Source organism: Brassica napus, chromosome C8 (genome assembly GCF_020379485.1).
Source record: "Brassica napus cultivar Da-Ae chromosome C8, Da-Ae, whole genome shotgun sequence".
Taxonomy (NCBI): Eukaryota; Viridiplantae; Streptophyta; class Magnoliopsida; order Brassicales; family Brassicaceae; genus Brassica; species Brassica napus.
The window spans coordinates 8868173-8887860 of NC_063451.1; the positions used below are offsets into that span (position 1 = coordinate 8868173).

At 39.8% G+C, this 19688-nt stretch overlaps 1 protein-coding gene and 1 non-coding gene across 3 annotated transcripts; both read right to left on the reverse strand.

Moving 5' to 3' along the window:
• Window positions 1-8588: 8588 nt before the first annotated feature.
• LOC125592160 lies at window positions 8589-8695 on the reverse strand. The gene has a single exon (XR_007328008.1). It is a non-coding gene; the product is annotated as a small nucleolar RNA R71 (small nucleolar RNA).
• Window positions 8696-17413: 8718 nt separating this feature from the next.
• LOC106412234 (protein PHR1-LIKE 3) lies at window positions 17414-19180 on the reverse strand. Of its 2 annotated transcripts, none has more exons than XM_013853141.3 (6): window positions 18832-19180; window positions 18642-18718; window positions 18508-18562; window positions 18325-18403; window positions 18166-18235; window positions 17414-17912 (listed from the first exon to the last, which is right to left on the reverse strand). In XM_013853141.3, the coding sequence occupies exons 1-6, from the start codon at window positions 19013-19015 to the stop codon at window positions 17529-17531; spliced, it is 849 nt and encodes a 282-aa protein (XP_013708595.1). In that variant the 5' UTR covers window positions 19016-19180; the 3' UTR covers window positions 17414-17528. The 2 variants fall into 2 exon arrangements, with proteins under 2 accessions (XP_013708595.1, XP_013708594.1); XM_013853140.3 differs by having other exon boundaries at window positions 17414-17921; window positions 18832-19179.
• Window positions 19181-19688: the final 508 nt, after the last annotated feature.

Consider the following 19688-nt stretch of genomic DNA (forward strand, 5'->3'; position numbering starts at 1 on the left):
CAGTCTCGGTTCAAACACGAGAGAAAACCATCATGTTGAAAAATGGTTAAGTTGGTGTTCTATTTTAGCAAGATTTAATGTAATAACTATGATCATGAAATGTAATTGCTGTGTTTCAAACCATATACTTACGCATGGTGACTTAGCCAAATACATGGTATCTTTTTCAGAAAAAGTCAAGAAACAGTTTAGGGAAAGATATTAAAGACATTTTGCTATAATTAGTTTTGCAGTAATTATGCGGCTAACAAATCGCAAGCAACTAGGGGTGGGCAAAAAACCCAAACCGAACCGATCCAAACCAAACCAACCGAAGTTAAACCGATCCAAACCAAACCGTGCTCTTTACATAACCCAATTGGTTCATGTTTTACTCAACCTAAATGGTTTGGTTTGGTTTGGGTTCAAACCGAACCAAACCGAACCAAACCAATAATCCAATATATATATATATTGTAAATTTTAGTTAAAGTTTCGTTTTCCTTTTTTTCTTAACTTTCATATATTTTTAAAAAAATCCAAATATGATTCAAATAATCCTAATACCTAAATATTGTACCGAAAACAAAACCTAAAAACTATAAGCATCTAAATCATAGCCATCTCGTTTCGTTCATCTTCTCCAATTTTCATTCTCTAAATTATGTAATAAAGTTATTATAGGATCAATAAAAACAAAAAGGTAGATGCAAATAGTCTTTTAGTTAATAGGTTTTGGAATGCTTACAAGTCTTTGTTACGCTAATTAGATTACAAATAGTCTGCTCTTTGCTTATTATGTATTTTTTCCTTTGATGTGGTTAAGAGTTTTGTCATCGAGCTTTAAATTGTTTTTTGTTTCATAGATTTTTAAAGAACCAAACTAAACCTAAACCAACCGAACTAAACCGAACCAAACTAAACCCAAACCGAACCAAAACCAAAGCTACTTTGGTTTTAATTGGGTTGAGTTTTATAAAACCCAAATTAACCAAACCAAACCGAACCCAAACTGAACCCGAAACTAAACCGATATGCCCACCCCTACAAGCAACTGCTACCTCAACAGGGAATAATTACATTTAATGAATTAACTAATTAGCAAAATAAGAAATAGTTACATTTAATGCAATATTATTCGTATGTTCGAAAATAATGAACAGTAGTGATAGAGAATTACCGACTCTTGAGGAACTTGATTGCAGTGTTTTTAAACCTGGACCGAACCGGCGGTCGGAGCGGGTTGAACCATGAACCAAAAATAATCCAGGTTTGGTTAATGCTAAAACCCAACTAAAATCGAACCAGTTAAAAAATCCAATCGAACCGTCAAAAACCCGGGAATCGGCGACCCAATGAACCGGCCAAACCCCGGTTCGTATATAAGCCAAAATTTTGTTAATGAAACAATTAATTTTTTCTTCTTTTTAAAGTAAAGATAAGATTTATTAAAGATTAATAAAGTATCGTCTCTCGTCTTTTTCTTTGTCGTCTCTACAACTCATAAATTACAAGATTCACAAAGTTTAATATGCACGTCAAGATACTGTTTTTGTCTACTTGTCACTTTCTTTAAATTTTATTTCATGATCACTTGTTTTGAAGACTTTAAATAATTGAAACATTTACGTTTGTGAAATTTTTATTTCAAAATATAACTTTTACCTAATTTGTATATAATATTTTTTTTAAAGGTGATGAAGATTTAAAGTGATAAGATCTGAGAATAAAATTTAAATATGCTTTTCATATTGATTTTAGATTTTAATTGTTATTTTTAAGTTTTTCTACATATTAAGGCTATTTAAACATTTTATTTGAATAGCACCATCAGTAGAAAATAAAAATAAATTAAACCCCACACTGAAATCTAGAATCAAGATTCAAACCACTCGAGAATTGTCACCACACGGCGTGTGAAAGTGATGATCATCATTCTTACAAGAAACCATGAATCCAAAACCAACTCGAATCACTATCACAGATGATGACCTTGTCTTCATCCTCTCACCGGCTGAAAAGCAAGTGTATGTGACACACCAATAATATATGAAAGAAAGACGAATGTGTCACATACATTTGCTTGGTCTAACCAGTAATTGGTGTGTCACAAAAAAAAAAACCAAGCAAATTGGTGTATGTGTCACAAAAGACGAATGTGTCACAAAAGACGAATGTGTCACATACATTTGCTTTTTTTTGGTTAGACCAAGCAATTGCATGTGTCACAAAAGACGAATGTGTCACATACATTTGCTTTTCAGCCGTTTTTTTTTTGATTAGACGTGCTTCTTGGATTTTGCTTAGATCTTATACGATTCTGATATTATAAATCGAAAACTCTTTTGTGTTTCTTTGATTAAAGCTATTATTGATTTGATGCGAAACTGCACGTGGAAGTTAGAGAGGGCGTGACCGTGAAAGAGCTGCAGCTCGTGCTGGAGGAAAGGGAAAGAATGCTGACGACGGATTGACGCCTGAGCAACGCCGTGAAAGGTGCGAAACATTAGGTTTTTGATTGAATTAGGTTTTGGTTGCTCGAATGTTTTTATGATTTTGATTTTTAATTTATTTAGAGATGGAAAAGCATTGCAAAAGAAGGCAGCAAAGAAGGCTGCTCAAGCTGCTGCAGCTGCAGCTTCTGGTGGAAGCAAATGAACTGCTATAATTTTCGTTTGTCCTTTTGGCTTATTGTAGTCTTATTACATTTTCTTTAAATCTGTTTGAAACTGGGTTAACTTAGACTTGAGCTTTGCTCTTGTCTGAATCCCATTATACTGTTTCTCAAGTTTGAAGCTTGTCTTATTTGGTCTTGATATGTTATAACGTATACTTGCAAGTTTCACTGTTCATTTAAGGGACATATGGTGTTTGAAATTAGGTCGTTTAGTTAAGACTTGAGCTTGTCTTGCGTCTTAATTGAAACTGCAGTTTGATGCTTGTGATGAAATCTTATTCTTACGTGGTCTTTCTTTGGTCTGTTAAGAAGTCTATACTTGCAGTCATACTGTCTCTTCCGGGAACATTGTAGCACTGAGTTTATGTTTCACTTATCCTGTCAGAATTTTGAAATTGGGTGGCTAAATTAAGTCGTGAGCTTAGTTGTTGTTGTCCGAATTCAGTTGTATTTCCTCTTGTGTGGAAATCATATTTCGTCCTTCTTTAATCTGTTTGAATGATACTTGCATTTATATCGTCTCGTTTGGGGACACTCTAGTTAAGTTTCAATTTTCTGATACGAGTGGGCATCGGTTAATAGAGGATAAGAATAAGTAACTCTAGTTTAATAAAGAGTAGTGTGAGAGAGCATAGGCTCCATTATCATCTTTGTAACCTTGTACACAGTTATTAATCTATGAAGTTCATCTTCAGATCGTGTGTTTTTGACAAGAATAGTTACGATTAACATAACAAATGGTATCTGAGCAGTTCGATTCCGGAGACAACATGCTGCCGCTGGAAGCTGATAGAGTTCATGTGCTGAAACAAATGCAACAAAATGTGAGGGAGCCGATCTTGCCGGTGTTGTCTGAAATCATATCTTCAGTCTGAAACGGAAGACGAAGATCTGTCGGTGAAAAAACTGGTGGAGAAGGATCTAACGACAGGGGAGATGGCGATTCAGTTGGTCATATCGGAGAAGGCAGGAGATGAGAGGTCGTGTGAGGAAGACGCACAAGGAGGAGATCCAGCTCTGCTTCAGAAAACCCAATCAGCTGTGAAGAAAGGGAAGATCAGGAAGAAGAAGAAGAGATGGAAGACATCCTTAGAGATGCAGGGAAGTTTAGAGAAATCGTTTGTTAACGTGAAGGGGCATAAAACTAGGGATTGTGATGGACTGTTGCTTGGGTTTGTTGACTCTAAGAGAAGAGCTAGGCATCAACTTAAAGAAGGAAAAGAAACAGAGGCTTAGTTGGATGACTATGTGCACCAAGTGCTCGGTAAAATGGATCTGAGAAGTAAAAAGGTCAAAATGAAGAGTAAGGTAAGGTCTTTACCAATTATAATGGGAGAACATATGTAGCGGAGGAAGTTAATTCGGACAGGCCTGAATTGCCCATGGAGAAGAGAAGCCACAGAAGGACTGTAAACGAGTGGAGGGAAAGGGGTCAACAAAAGAAGGCTCTTGAAATACATAGTGAAGAAGAAGGGAAAGACGAAGATGAGCGGTGTTAACAAGAGCATAGAGGACCTTCATAAGCTTGCTGATAAGAATTTACAACTGGTGACAAGTGAAAGTTCTGGTTCAATTAGTCTCAGTTGCAGAACTCGTGGGGAAAATCTGGTGGAACCGATTGATATATCTGGTGGTGTAGCAAGTGAAACAGTTTATTGGCTTAGCTGTACTGATAAATTTGTTGTAGGAATGGTGGGTAAGATACTTGAAGTTAGTGCTGGGCTGCAACATAGAACCTTCAAAGATGGTGGAAAGAGAGTAAAGATGCTAGAGATCACGGAGGAAAATCGATCTCCACCACTGAAGCTTTCATATGTTCAGAAGTCGGGTGAAGAGTGCTGGTCAAAATGCTCAAAGTCTGCTCTTAAGATGAGGTTAAACTATTCTGAGAAGTTGGTTTGTCAGTGTGAGCTGTATGTGTGGGATCCAAGCCTTTGGTTGGATTATAAGTATAGAGAAGCTGAAGTAAAGCTAGGATATAAGGGACTCTCTCAATTGTTTATTGTTCAACTGGAAGGGAAACTTGATCATCTGAGTTTCTCAGAAGCGGTAAAGTTGCCCTATATACCTATGATATAGGGGTTGGCAGCAATAGTTCACCATCAGAAGGTGCAGCTGCAGTGACTGTGAAGCTTTGTGAAAAACAGTGCCATGAAGACAGTAACCTGGGAAGTCACTATGGGGCTGAGAAAATGGGACTTGGAACACCGTTGGAGCCTTCGAACCAGCAGCAACCTCAAAACCAACATCACGTTCAATGCGTACAAGGACAAATATATCACCAGTGTCAGGTACATCAACAACAATGGTCAAGACGCGCTCATCTTCTTGAAAAAGCCAGTCACAATAATGAGATCCAGAAGATGACGCGTCAGCCGATCATAGCTTGCAGCAATCGTATTGGCCAGGGTTGGAAGGTATCGTTAAGGCTTCCGCCTCCTGATACTCGTACTGAGATAACAGCTGTGACAATTATAGTTGAGGAGGCTTCTCCAAGAGACGTGTGTAACCGCAGAGCACCAATACGTAAAGGATGGGAAAGTAAAAGACATCACGGTGATGGGCTCACTTTTGTCAGTGTCTACAGGAGAAACACATCAAGACAAGAATTTGGAGAAACGTGTTGCTTTGTTTGGGTGAGAAATTACGTTGTCAATTCTGTGGAGTGGGTTAGGGGAAAGGAGGCTGTGGTACTATATGACGAAATGTTAGATGCGGCATCATTAAATGTGAACAAGATAGAGATAGAAGATTTGAAGGATGTGTCCTTGTTCAAGTTGATGGAGAAGTGGCAAGACAATGACAAAAACATCTCAACACCACTAACAAGGCAATATGAGCTACTAGTTAACAACCACGATATGACGAGGTGGGAATTATTTTTCAGTGTTTCTTTGGCTAGTAGGGTATGAGAACCAGGAGGAGTAGCTGCTACACAAGTTGACACAGAAGATACGCAGCCGAGTAGTAGTAAAGATGTCGAAGATTCAGGAAATAATAGTTTCTTTGAAATCCTTGGATCTGTTCTGCCTCACTCCATGCATGAGAGGTTTCATTCGCCAAGACCACCGGAGATGACACTCAAACAGTGTTGTGGTGGGTGCTGGACTTACTGGTGGAGTTACCGCTTGTTGAGACACAATGAAAAAGAAAGTGATTTTCTGCGTTGTAAATTCTTGTTATTGGGTGAGAGAAAACAGCTACTTCAGTACATGCTTAGACAGGAGGAAGAGCTGAGCAGGGAGATGGAGTTCTGCCTTAAGTCACTTGAAGGCGATGATGCTAATCTGGAGGAAGCCATGGAGTGGGTAAAGGCTTACTGCGTTTTTAGTTAGTTAGTTAGATCTGTGTTTTTTTATCGCGTTTTACTGGCTCTGTATTGAAATTGCAATGTGATGCTTGTGGTGTCCTTTGGTATAGAAAGAAGTTTTGGATGTACATACTGGAAAATGTGATCTGAGTGAGGAAACCGTTGTGTTTTCGCTCAATTACTCTAGCTTAACTTAGATATATGCACATATTTCACTTGCCATCTCTTTTGTTTTTTGGATTTTGCATAGCTTCACATGAGCTCTGTTGCTTTGGGAGCAATCAGACAACAAGAAATACAGTGTTGTGTCGTTTCTATGTGTTCTCTTCACACAGTCTTCTTTCACACTCCCTTCTCTCTTCTCGTCTCTCATGTAGCTAAGTTTCATACAGATTCACAATTTGAAGATTCATATCTTCTCCTCCCAAGTGTCAGTGTGTCAGTGTGTCACCATGTTTGATTAGAGCAGAACATGGTTAATTAAATATATCGGGAACAAAGTGCTTGAGCTGAAAAACTTACTTACACAAACACCAAGTGCACAAGCCTCACAAATCAACGTATTCATAATTTCCTAGCAAAGATGTTTGACCTCCAAAATCGTCATTCTCTGACATGTCATATAGTCAAGCCCCTCTATTTCCAGAAGAGCAAGCTTTGGGACTGATATATGGTGTTTTTGGCATCTTGTATACATGTTTTCTAATTGGTTTTCAAGTTTTTATCGAGTCTTCCTAGTCCTTTTCGAGTCATTACAGGTCTGGAGTTGCATTGAATAGGAGATGCACCAGTTGGAACAAAAGATGCAGAAAAGAATGCAATCTGGAGATTTTCACGCGGAACAGTCTGAGTGACTGTTCCCGATAGCGGAGCAACCCGAATGACTGTTCCGGTAGAGCGGAGCAACCCAAGTGCATGTTCCAGCGGCAGAGACTTTTAAGAAAACTACAAGTCATAACGGGATTTGCCTTAATTATCCTATCTTTTTCTCCAAGCCGCCTGTGGCTTTGATATATCATATTTTTCTCTTTCTTTTTACATTCTACGCTACTTTTTACACAAGGAACCAGATTTGAGCTTTGAGAGATTTGTGATTTGATACTTTATAAAAGGAGAAGGCTCCATCTCTCTCACAATAGAGAAGAACCCCCTGAACCCTTATTCTATTTTATCTACACATGTTTTATTAAGTGTCTGTCTCTGTGTTTTATCTGTTCATGGCTGAGTAGTCAACTTGCTTAGTCTAGGGTGTTTGGGTGTTAGATCCGTGAGTTAAACATAGATAAGTAAAACAATTGATTGTCTTCATTCATAATTGTTCTTAATGCTTGCATTAAATTGGCCATTTAATGTTAGATCCTAGGTTTAACTTGTTCATTAACCGTGTAATAGGTTGCTAAATCTGTTATGAATGAGCATTGCATCCCTAACCAGCGAAAGTAGATGTTAGGGTGTTTTGTGAACATATCGGACTTGATCTCTATTGCTTGCTGTCGCGTCTTGATCCAAACGAGAGTTTAGGTATCAAGATCGATCAACATAGGGAGCAGTACCACGACAGTGGACTGTTCTATTTAAGTGATCCGAGTTCTAGACTTGCTCTTAATTGAACTTGAGTAATTGTTTGGCTCACACTTGCTTAACACCCGATCAAACCACCCTAGGCTAGCATTTTAATTATCTGAATACTTTAATTAATCTTGTTACTTGTTTCTCACGAAACCCTCAAATCTTAAAACCCCCATATTGTTTTAGCTAAGTATTGATCCCATAAAGATAAAGTGTAATCGTTGGTCTCTGTGGATTCGATCCTAAAGTGCTACATCGACATACCATTCGATTGTGGTAGTGTGCACATTAGGTTAATTGGTGTGCGTATACACGTAATATCAATTTGGCGCCGTTGCCGGGGACCATCTTTTTACCTTTATTTTTCAGTTATTTATTTAGTCTAAGACCTATAACTTGCTATATCCTTTTTGTTGTAACTAATGTTCCAGGTGCATTACCAGTAAACATACTCGGAGAAACGCACAAGGAGAATTGGTTGCACTTACCAACCAGGAGCAAGCAAGGTTAGAAAGAACAAATCGTCAGCAGCCAAGGCAAACCGACACCACTATGGGTAATCACGCCAATCAGAATGATCTCACTGCTGCAATGGCACTCATGCAGCAGCAGATGCAACAGTTGCAGCAGACCATTCAAGCGCAGGAACAAGCTGCTCAACAGCAGCAAGAACAGCAGGCGCAGACTGTTCCGATCGGAACGAGAAACCTTCCGCGTAACATCCCTACTACGCACTCTGCCATTGTTCCCCCACCCTGCACCAGGCAGGACTTCGAGATCAAGCCTGCTTTGATCGGTCTAGTACAGAGAAAGATGTTCTCTGGTCTCTCTACAGAAATTCCAATGGAGCATATTGAGAGCTTCGAAAAAGTCTACAGTTTCACTCGCGCGAATGGTGTTCCACCAGACTACATCAGGTGCATGTTATTCCCATTCTCTCTTGATGGAAAATCTGCACGGTTGTTGAACTCTCTCCCTACCGGCTCTCTCACTTCATGGGAACAGGTCCGATCAGCGTTCCTCAACCATTTCTACTCTAAGGCGAGAACAACTGCATTGAGGAACAAGATCACCTCCTTCAGACAGCTCACTGATGAGCCTTTCTGCGTTGCATGGGAGCGCTTCAACGACTATCGCAGAGAATGTCCTCACCATGGATTTGATGACGACTACCTTTTGGAAATTTTCTATGATGGAGTTGACTGGGAATTTCAGAGTGCTATGAACTCTGCCAGCAATGGAGACTTCATGACTCAGACCACTGATAGAGCGTTTGAGCTGATTGAGAACATGGCTGCTACCTCAGCCAATAAGAACGAGGAGAGTGATTGCTCCAAGAAAGGGAACAGTTCTGACACCCAGAAGATAGATGAGCTGACTGCCAAGGTTTATCAGCTACTAAAAAACAACCAAGGTCACGTCTTCAGCATGGAGCAAGCTACGGCCGGGCATATTCAGAACCAGAACCAGCGACAACCGCAGAGCAATCGGCAAGCTGTTCCAGCTACCGGGAACAGTCAACCAGATGAGCTGAAGGGTCTGGGTATGATGATGCAACAGCTGTTGCAGGGTCAGCAGGTTCAGGCCAAAGTGTTGAATCAGGTAACCACGGAAATGGACACCAGGATGGGCAACATGTTCACTGAGCTGAATGCCAAGTATGACACTCTTGCGAGCCACATAAGAAAGATCGATGTTCAGCTTGCTCAAACAGCTGAGAGTGTCAAGAGGCAACAAGGGACGCTCCCTGGAAAAACTGATAAAAATCCTAGGAATGAGCAATAGAGCAGCCGTTCGCTGAGACTGTTCTAGGCGCAGAAGAGAACACAGAGCAGTCTGCTAGCTCTGGAGTGACTGCTCCTAACGAACCTGCTGAAACTCCACCAGTGCGAGTCTATGTTCCTAAGGTTCCCTATCCAATTCCATCTAAACATCTGATGGATCCTATTAGTGCAGAGCAGCTGGCTGGGTTTAGGAAGATGGTAAGAAGGCTTCCTCAAAAGATCTCATTTGAACATGCTTGGGAGATTCGTCCATTGCACATGTTCTTCAAAAATTGCAGAGAATCTCAGGAGGAAATCAAGGCACTCTTTACTGAAGCACTGACACCATCGCTGAAGGTACTTCCTAAGGTTGATGACCTTGGAAAGTTTGTTTTTCCTTGTTCCATTGCTAGAGTGTAATCCAAGGAAGCTCTTTGTGATTTTGAGTCTAGTGTGAACCTTGTCTCAAAAGCGATTGTAGACGAGCTGGGCATTGTTGATGTTGAGCCTTCTCAGGTGAAGCTGGCTTTTGCAAACTCTTCCATGGCAGTCCCTTATGGAACAATTTGCAATCTTCCTGTTCAGGTTGAGGACTGTGTGCTCCATACCGAATTTCAGGTTATTGAGATGAGCAAGGATCATGAGATGCCTTTGATCTTTGGAAGGTCATTTATGGCTACAGTGGGAGCGATCGTTGACATGCCTAATAAGAGAGTCTCTCTCTCCAACATCAACAAGAAGGTTTTCTACAAGGCTGTCCCAACCAGATTACAAATTCAATACGCCTCTTGCATCTCAGTGGTTAGTGGAGAACAGCCGGAAATTGTTCCTAAGAAGGAGCTTGGTAAAAAAGGTGAGATCAAAAAAGTCATGGATGGAGATCCTCACACTGATACCAAGAAACTCAGTGGGAATGCAAAGGCGAATGAAAAAGTCCAAAAGAAAAGGGTTAAGGGTGACCCTATGATGACTTTGATACCTCGGTTGTGTGATGAGAAATACATTGAGTATGAGGTAAAGTGCAAGGGTACCTCTAAACCTTTCTCTAAAGTCAGAGTTATTTTCACACATAAGCTGAAAGAGAAAGGGGAAGCTGCTGTAAAAGAGTTGTTGAGTAGAGTCTTGAAGCTGAACATGTATGATTGTGGAGCTTGTTTTGGAACAAGCCCTCATGCGCAACCCGACTGATCCCAGTCACCAAGTCAAGCTAGTGACTTAAACCAAGCGCTTGGTGGGAGGCAACCCACTGGTAAGTGTAAATATAACTTGGTTTTGTTTTTGTTTGCTTATTTTTCGTTTTAGTTTATTGAGTCTCAGGTCAAAAAGCAGAAAAATCCGAGATACTTAAAAATTTTGGGTTGCTGAAGGAGCAACTGCTCCAGGCGGAGATCTTGCGATGGAACACCCCGAATTTTCTTGGAGCGCCCGCTCCACTCAGGTAAGTATCTCACAAAAAAAAAACCTTTATTCTTGTTTTCACCTTTTTTCTGATTTATTTTCACACCAGGGACGGTGTGAATTAAGTCTTGGGGAGGGTTTTTGTCGTTTACTAACTCATTTCTTTCTTTTGTTTTTCTTTTGAGTCAGTTTGAGTCAGATTTTATGATCGAGTCAGTCAAAACTTTGTGGGAATTAGGACCTTATTCCGTGTTGATCACTGACCACCTCGTGCTTTAGTTATCTTATTCAGTGACCTTAGCAGTGGCGAAAGACACACATGTGGATCTGGAACACCCTGACATATCTCGCTTGATTCTCCAGAAGTTCTCAGTCGATCAGGTTACACTGGGTAGACTTAACTCCACCTAACTTGAACCTAATCTTGACTGAAATTCTTCTTGTTATGGGCATTAGATCAGGGAAACGAGAACACACTCAGGACTTCTTATCATTTTTATCCATCTTGCTGATCCTGTGTGGCTAGCTCATCTTTAGCTAGTTCCCACCCTGCACCTTAGCCTTTATTCCACCTTCATGCATTTTTTTTTCAGTGTCATATGTGCAGATATGTGCAAAAAGGTCGGAGAGGAAAGGATCAACACAGCCTCTTACTCGATACTGCTGCAGAAATTCATTCAAAAAGAAGAACAAGCAGATTTAGGGAGCAACCGCTCCAAAACCAATGAACTGCGCAAGAGCAGGGGTGGAGAACCAGAATGGTTGCGAAATCAGAACCACTAGTGGCACTCAGAACCATCATGTATTACCTCCTTCTCCGTCACATCACCAAAAAAAAACAAAACGAAAATAAGGTGATTGAGAAGGGGAAGAAATCAAAGAAACATGAGCCACTTGGAAGGTCGAGCAAGAAGTTGGTACCAAGTATTGAAGAGTATGTAGAGGAAAGTAGAAAGCAGAACAATCAGTCGCCTGTTCCGTCATCAGAACAGTCTCACCAGATAAAGCAAAAACGAGTAGAGGCTGTGGCCATCAAATGGATCTATCCTCTCTTTCCATTTTTGCGATATCCTGCATCCTCTACAATGAAATGGTAACCCCTAAACACTTTTAACTCCACCATTAAATAGCCTATTTAACACCTAGCCCGTCTACCCTGAATAGTGTCTGTGATGAGAAGCTAACGCTACACTTAAATGAATGTAGGGAGTTCTGTCTCGATAGTGTTGCTTTTTCAGGTTTGAGATGTAGAGTATGGAGCCGATTTTTGAACAGCAGTCAGTGGGGTTCCGTTAAGGGTGTGTTGTCCTAGTTTTACTGCTTATATGGTTCAGAGATTCGTGGTTAAAGTATGGTTGCTGAGAATAGGAGAGTTCCCACACTTTCAAACCTTTCTCCATGTTCTTGATACTTGACATTGTTCGAGGACAAACAAGGATCTAAGTCTGGGGGAATTGATATATGGTGTTTTTGGCATCTTGTATATTTGTTTTCTAATTGGTTTTCAAGTCGTTATCGAGTCTTCCCAGTCCTTGAAAAGTCATTACAGTTCTGGAGTTGCATTGGATGGGAGATGCACCAGTTGGAACAAAGATGCAGAAAAGAATGCAATCTGGAGATTTTCACGCGGAACAGTCTGAGTGACTGTACCCGATAGCGGAGAAACCCGAGTGACTGTTCCGGATAGAGCGGAGCAACCCAATTGCATGTTCCAGCGGTATAGATTTTTAAGGAAACTATAAGTCATTACGGGATTTGCCCTAATTATCCCATCTTTTTCTCCCAGCCGCCTGTGGCTTTGATATATCATATTTTTGTTTTTCTTTTTACATTCTACGCTACTTTTTACACAAGGAACCAGACTTGGGCTTTGAGAGATTTGTGATTTGATACTTTATAAATGGAGAAGGCTCCATCTCTCTCACGATAGAGAAGAACCCCCTGAACCCTTATTCTATTTTATCTACACATGTTTTATTAAGTGTCTGTCTCTGTGTTTTATCTGTTCATGGCTGAGTAGTCAACTTGCTTAGTCTAGGGTGTTTGGGTGTTAGATCCGTGAGTTAAACATAGATAAGTGAAACCATTGATTGTCTTCATTCATAATTGTTCTTAATGCTTGCATTAAACTGGCCGCTTAATGTTAGATCCTAGGTTTAACCTGTTCATTAACCGTGTAATAGGTTGCTAAATCTGTTATGAATGGGCATTGCATCCCTAACCAGCGAAAGTAGATGTTTGGGTGTTTTGTGAACATATTGGACTTGATCTCTATTGCTTGTTGTCGCGTCTTGATCCAAACGAGAGTTTAGGTATCAAGATCGATCAGCATAAGGAGCAGTACCATGACAGTGGACTGTTCTATTTGAGTGATCCGAGTTCTAGACTTGCTCTTAATTGAACTTGAATAATTGTTTGGCTCACACTTGCTTAACACCCGATCAAACCACCCTAGGCTAGTATTTTAATTATCTGAATACTGTAATTAATCTTGTTACTTGTTTCTCACGAAACCCTCAAATCTTAAAATCCCCATATTGTTTTAGCTAAGTATTGATCCCATAAAGAAAGTGTAATCGTTGGTCTCTGTGGATTCGATCCTAATGTGCTACATCGACATACCATTCGATTGTGGTAGTGTGCACATTAGGTTAATTGGTGTACGTATACACGTAATATCAGGGACTTGTAACGGAAACTCAAAAACCTCTTCCCAAGCTTGGTTTGAAATTGCGCAAGGCGAGAAGAAGCGCAGAGGTTGGAGCTTAGTGCCTTGAGTACCTGCAACAAAAGGTACTCTTCAAAACTTTTGCTATATATATATTACGTAAATATAAGAATGCTAAGATGGAAACTGAAAAAACCAAATCCATAAATAAAACTAAAAGATTCATATAGCAAAACAACAACTGAAAAATATCAAATGAAAACACTAAATTCAAAAGCTGAAAACACCATTAGATAAACACTAAATTCAAAAGCAAATGAAAACTTCAGGAAATATCATAGCCATTTTCCTCAAACTCCAAATATTTCTAGTATCTTCATCAACCAATTCCAAATGAGATCGTGATAGACCATGGTGCTTGCCCTGAGTTGAAGAACTCGTAATTCCTTTTCCTTTGTTGTTCTTAGCCGAGCTAGAAGCTTTTGCTCCTCTAGTAGTGTAGCTTGGTTCTTCAGCTCCTACTGCTTCGCTCACCACACTCCATATCAAGTCCTCATCATCATGGACAAAAATCATCATCTTCATAATTGGACGGGTTCCCATCCATCTTCATCACTGGACGGGTTCCCATCCATCTTCCTCATTAGCCATTAATTGCTATCATTTATCTCATCCAACTCAATTGGATCCTTTGCATCATATCTCTTCATCCTGCGCTGCAAAGCACGACTGTACTTGACAAACACCATGTCATTCAATCGGCTTTGAGCTAATATGTTCCTTCTCTTGGTATGAAGCTGTGTTTTATCAAATCTCAGTCATATACACGTTCATGTAAAGTGAATGTAAATGTAGAGATTCTGAAAATTTACAACCCATCTTTCACAACCTGTTGCACTGAATGCAAGACTAAGCACCTTGACTGCAAAATCTCTGAGATTTGGAGCTGGTGATTCGTATTTTGACCCCCAGTCAACTGTAAAACATATTTTCATACTCAATTTAAGAAACAAACATGCAGTGCTTAAAACAACTCTTTCATACCTGGCGACTTCATTTCCCTTTGCCTAATAGCCATGGAAAGACCAAAGAGCCCACTTGCATTCTTAAAAAACTTCAAGCTCCACCATGATCATGTCTTGAACAACACTGTCTCGAACCAGATTTGTGATGCATTTGTACAATCCAGTTTCCACTTCCTCACCACAAACATCAGTATGATGTGCATAATGAACAGTTGGATTGAAGAAATAACATGCTGCTGGTTGATGTAGATGCAGTCCCAGCGCTTGTCTATCATCTCAAAGACCTTCTCATACTTCTCCTTCTTCCATTGAAACTCTTAGCAATGGTTTTTTTAGCCCTATCCATTGCAGATGTACCCCATTCTCACCATCAACCATCCGGAGAACCTTCACTAAGGGACAAGTTAGCTACATTGCATAAGCTATCAAGTCAAAAGATGCTTCTGGTGAAAACTGAGCCTTTAGGTGAGTTAACCAGGAAGTTGACTATGTTTATCTGCACCACAGAATCACGCCATCCATCAGACATGATAGAGCATCCTTTCACTGCCCACTCCTCCCTGTTAGGAACCAACTGAGCCTGAGCATTTGCTACTTCCTTTTGAACTAAAGAGAACCGGAGCTCATACATTGAAAGAGGCTTTAACCACATACCATATTCCCCAATCAGGTCTGTTATTTCCTAGAAACTGTCATGTGTGGCAGCATTAAAAGAAATGCCAACTTCGTAAAACCACCTTGCTGTGCCTTCACAAACTTTGTCTTTTAACTCCTTGTCACAAGCACCAGACAACCCTTTCATATTCTTTCCGCCTTTCATGATGTCTGGAGGTAGCGACATCACGAACTTATTCAAAGGTCCACGGTTCTTCCTCTTCCAAGCCTTTCGTGATGGCTGATCACCATCCCAGTCCTCCACGTCATCTTCATGCCCGGAAGGTTGGTACTTCATTGATAGAGCTGCTCTTTCTTCAGACTCTCTTGCAATGTAGTTCTGCAGCTCAACTCTGACATATTCTAGACAGATTGCACACTTCTTTGCATTCTTATACCCTCCAACAAGATTTTGTTTCAAGCGTAAAACTCCAGCAATTAACACCTTATAGCAGAAGATACACTTCCAATGGTTGATGTTATTATCAACAATGGTTCCATACTTCTTTCATGGATCCACTTGTTGTCCTTCTCCTTGGAATCCTTTTCCGTGAGACCCTCGTCCTTGAGATGATCCAGCGCCAGCGCTAGACATGATCACCACTCAGAGCCGGGCTTGTGGGGAGTGAAGTGAAACATTTGAATGGGGCCTCCATCCCAAGGGGCCCCCATTTTCAAAAAATATTTGTGTAACTGAGTTACTTTTTGTAAACTAAACTAACATTACAGAATAAAATATTTCTGTTATCAGTCATCAGAAATAATTTTCTTTGTAAACTCACTTACATGAATACGTTTTAAGAAACTAAACCTATTGTTACTTAGATTTTTTTTCTTTGTCGACATAATTTTCTTTGTAAATTATTTTTCTTAAGGAAAACCATTACTATGGCTATAATATAAAATATTTTTTAGTAAAATTTATGAAAAAATATAAAGGGAATATAAATAAACTTTTTTCTGCTAAAACTTTGAATATAAATAAACTTGTAGTAAAAAAAATTAGATTAGGGCCCCCAATTCTTCAAGACCGGCTCTGTCACCACTACAACATATACAAACATGTAATAAAAAAAGCTATTAACTATAAATAAGACGTGATCATAAACTGACATTAAAGAAGAAGCAATGATATAAACAAGACATGATCACAATTCACAACTACAACGAAAACAAACATGGAATGAGAAAAGCTATGAGCCTATGATATAAACAAGACCTGATAAATAACTTATAATAAAGAAAAAGCTACTGACTTAAAAAGGAAGAAACTATGATATAAACAAGGAATGAGAAAAAGCTACTGTCGTAAAGAAGATAGTTACTAATCAACTAAAAACCTTGCAAAGGATAAGCTATGCCGTAAGTTCAAGAGAAGAGAAGCTAATGATTTTAACTTAAAGTTTGTAGGGTTATTATATAAGAGAAGAATTAGGGTTAGTGGAAGTGTATACTGCCTTATTGGGATTGTGGATACCCTCCTCTACAAGCCTAATAGGTAAAAAGAATATATACTTTTTGATACACTAAATATTCTTCCAAAACCGTTTTGTTAATTGTACAATTTTGAATCAAATCTACTTTTATGTATAGGTACAACAAAGCGGCACTTCTAAAGCTTTAGGAAAATAACAAAAGCTAGGAAAAGTAAGATTAAGCCAGGGGTTTATGTATCTTGCCTGGCAATTAGGCGTTGAGGTCCTCCCTATGTGGCGCTTAGCGTTAGAAACGCTTGCTTTTTCAAACCAAGTTTCTCAAGCCGATATTCAATTATTCTCTTAGGTTTTCGTCTTCTTCATTACTGTATCTATCAAAACTAAAAACTTAAAAGTTGCTGAGTTTCGTACCCATGCAAAAATCAGGTGGGGAATTTTGAAGTGTTTGCGAGGAAAATCGTAGTACCAGCCTTCTCCCATGCATATATCTACCTACAGAAAATGGTACTGTGGATAGACGTGGATGCCTTTTTGTCACACAACAAAAATAGAGCAGTGGATGCAATTCTCAAGCATTATAGAGTGTAACTCTGAACCATATTGAGCAGGTTTTACATTTATACAATAAGAGAGCAGAGTAGAAGCAGTGGATGTCAAGCAAAACTTTCGATACTAAACAAACATGATATCAAGCCCGAGTAAGGGCGTAAGGGCGCAAAAGGTAGGCTAGAGTAATAGTATTTGGTTTTAACACCAAAATGCAAGAAATGGCTCCTCATCCACAATCGCCGCTGGACATAGGACATAATTTATTTACTGTATTTGTCATCTACTTGGTCAAAATTGCTTGTTCTTACTTGTTCTGCATCATCCAAACCAAACATAAACTCCCTAACTAAATCCCATAATTATACAGAAAGATGAAGCAAAATAATACACCAAAACTAAAGGAGACACTAGAGCTTCAACAAATTTATACATTAGCTGACAGTTTTCAAGTTTAAATTACGAGAAGAAAGCAAATTATCTAAAATCTGGCCTCTCTACCTTCATCCAAGGCTACTACTAGGCATAACCCAGCCAGTTTCATGACCCACAACAACGCTTTCTCCGTTTCTAAACACACCCCTATGCCTCTTCATCAAAGTAGCTGAAACCGGGATTGAAGTCAGCGAACTCTCTGCTGAACAGTTGTTCTTGTGCTCTATCGCTACAGCAAGCTCGGATAAGGACGGAACCGTCATTTTGGTTGTGTGGAATGGGACTTGGCTCCCATTGGAGACCTTTATGGCTAGCTCTGAAAGCTCTTCTCTAGCTGCTTCTAGCCCAGCGAACGCAACAGCTTGATCCTCTATAGCCTTGCAAGCCTTCTCTAGAACTGATTGAAGATACTTCCCCTGTGCCTCGATCCTGAGCTGTAGTCGCCGTTGAACCTGCCCATACTAATGAACCCCAATCAAACGCGGTTACTAAAATGTGAAATTGTGATTTCCTAACTAGTATCGTTCTGATATGTTTTGAAGAATTTAAGCTGCTCAACTCTTAGCTATATGTCTACCAACGTAGCAAATTAAAGCTGTTGTGAGTTAAGTTATTTAGGGATAGGATTTGGTTGAGAGTAGTGATAAGTCTCTCCTTAATCAAAATCTCTCAAAACTTTTAGTGAATTCAAACAAGAAAGCAAACCTCTAGTTGCTCGTGTAGTCTTCTTTGGACTTCCATCTGGGCACGCAAAGCTTCAGTAACCTGGTAACTCCTGGAAAAAAACGGAAAGCAGGGAGTATTCATACATAGAACATTAACAGCCACTAGGTTGAAATTGGAGACGAAGACACGTAAACGTACTCATTCTGTTCCTGGGCAGCCAATCTTAAGGATGACGTTGAAGATGAACCTGTGTCTTGACTCTCCGCAGCACAAGAAACTGCATAGAGATATCAGTCCACAAGTGCATCGATGACAACCATTTTCCATAATATAAGAAGCTATAGAATCTAAATGGAGGGAAGGCTAGATGAATAAGAATACCATCCTTAGAGTTTTCAGTTGATTCTTTGCATAATTGCCTCCCCTGGCGGAATTTCTACCGACCAGAACAGTAAAAGCACTGAGCTTTGTTGAAATCGAGTAAACAGTAATAAAAAATAGATATTTATTAAAACCTGAAGATGAGATTTGAGGTGGTAGAGAGTGAGACCCTTCACCCCCATCGTTCTCATTATCGTTTTGGGCGTTGCTTCTGTAATCAAAACACACACAGAGACAAGTCACAGGCGAATGAAACAGATCTTGCAACCAAATCTTAAAGCAAAGAAGAAAGACATAACAACAAAAACAGCAATGGATACTCACTGTCGGGTCCGCCGAGCTGGGTGACGGCGTCGACGAATCGCTCATGGAGCTCCGAAGTCCAGCGAAGGCGGGGTTTGGGGTCAGTTGTTAGGACCAAGCAGGCGTCGACGGGAAGGTTGGTTCCGTCGGAATACTCTCCCATGCTGCCATCCAGCGGAAGCGACGACCGAATCGCCGAGTACATTTTCTTTTCTTTTCCCGGGGAATGTGATGCAGATTTCTGGCAGTGCCGAGATGGGTATTCCGTATTCGGTTCCTATACGGGTCAGGCCGGGTCCAATCCTGAACTTTTAAGACAGCGATGAGACGAGCTAGTTACATTCGGACAACTTTTTCAGATTAAAAAACATTCTTTCTTTTTCTAATTCTGTTTTAAAGTAATTGCTTTCTATAACCACTTTTAGAGACAGAAATTCACTATTCGAAAGCTGTTATAAACCAAATGATGATCGACTATCGACCAGCCCGTACTGCATGTCCAATCCGGGACATGATAAAGACAACCAGAGATTATGTGTTTATCTAGTATATATTCCATGTATATCTGTAACATAGTGTTTATTCTTATCTTTATCTTGTTAGGATAAACATGACCTTATGACGGTCTAATACCTTGTATATATATGGACCTTCTGGTCGACAGTAATGATAACAAAAGTATTTCCCCAACACTTCATTTACAACACGTTATCAGCACGACGTTGCTCTCATAAACCCTAACCCTAAAAACCAGAAATAAATCCGAGCAGTAAAAACCCTAATTCCCGACAAACTTCAAACAGCTCTATCCCTCAACTCCGGTGGATCCAGACGACGAGCCAGATACCAAATTAAAGCTCTTGACGAGACGAAGCCAA

Bases quoted from the DNA above. Each gene is read 5' to 3' on its own strand.
- LOC106412234 (XM_013853140.3), bottom strand. From the start codon at position 19,015: ATGTACTCGGCGATTCGGTCGTCGCTTCCGCTGGATGGCAGCATGGGA. The intron at 18,563-18,641 runs GTTTTAATAAAT...TCTGGTCGGTAG, and splicing joins ACCTCAAATCTCATCTTCAG to AAATTCCGCCAGGGGAGGCA. The intron at 17,922-18,165 runs GTTTGCTTTCTT...GGGGTTCATTAG, and splicing joins GACTACACGAGCAACTAGAG to TATGGGCAGGTTCAACGGCG.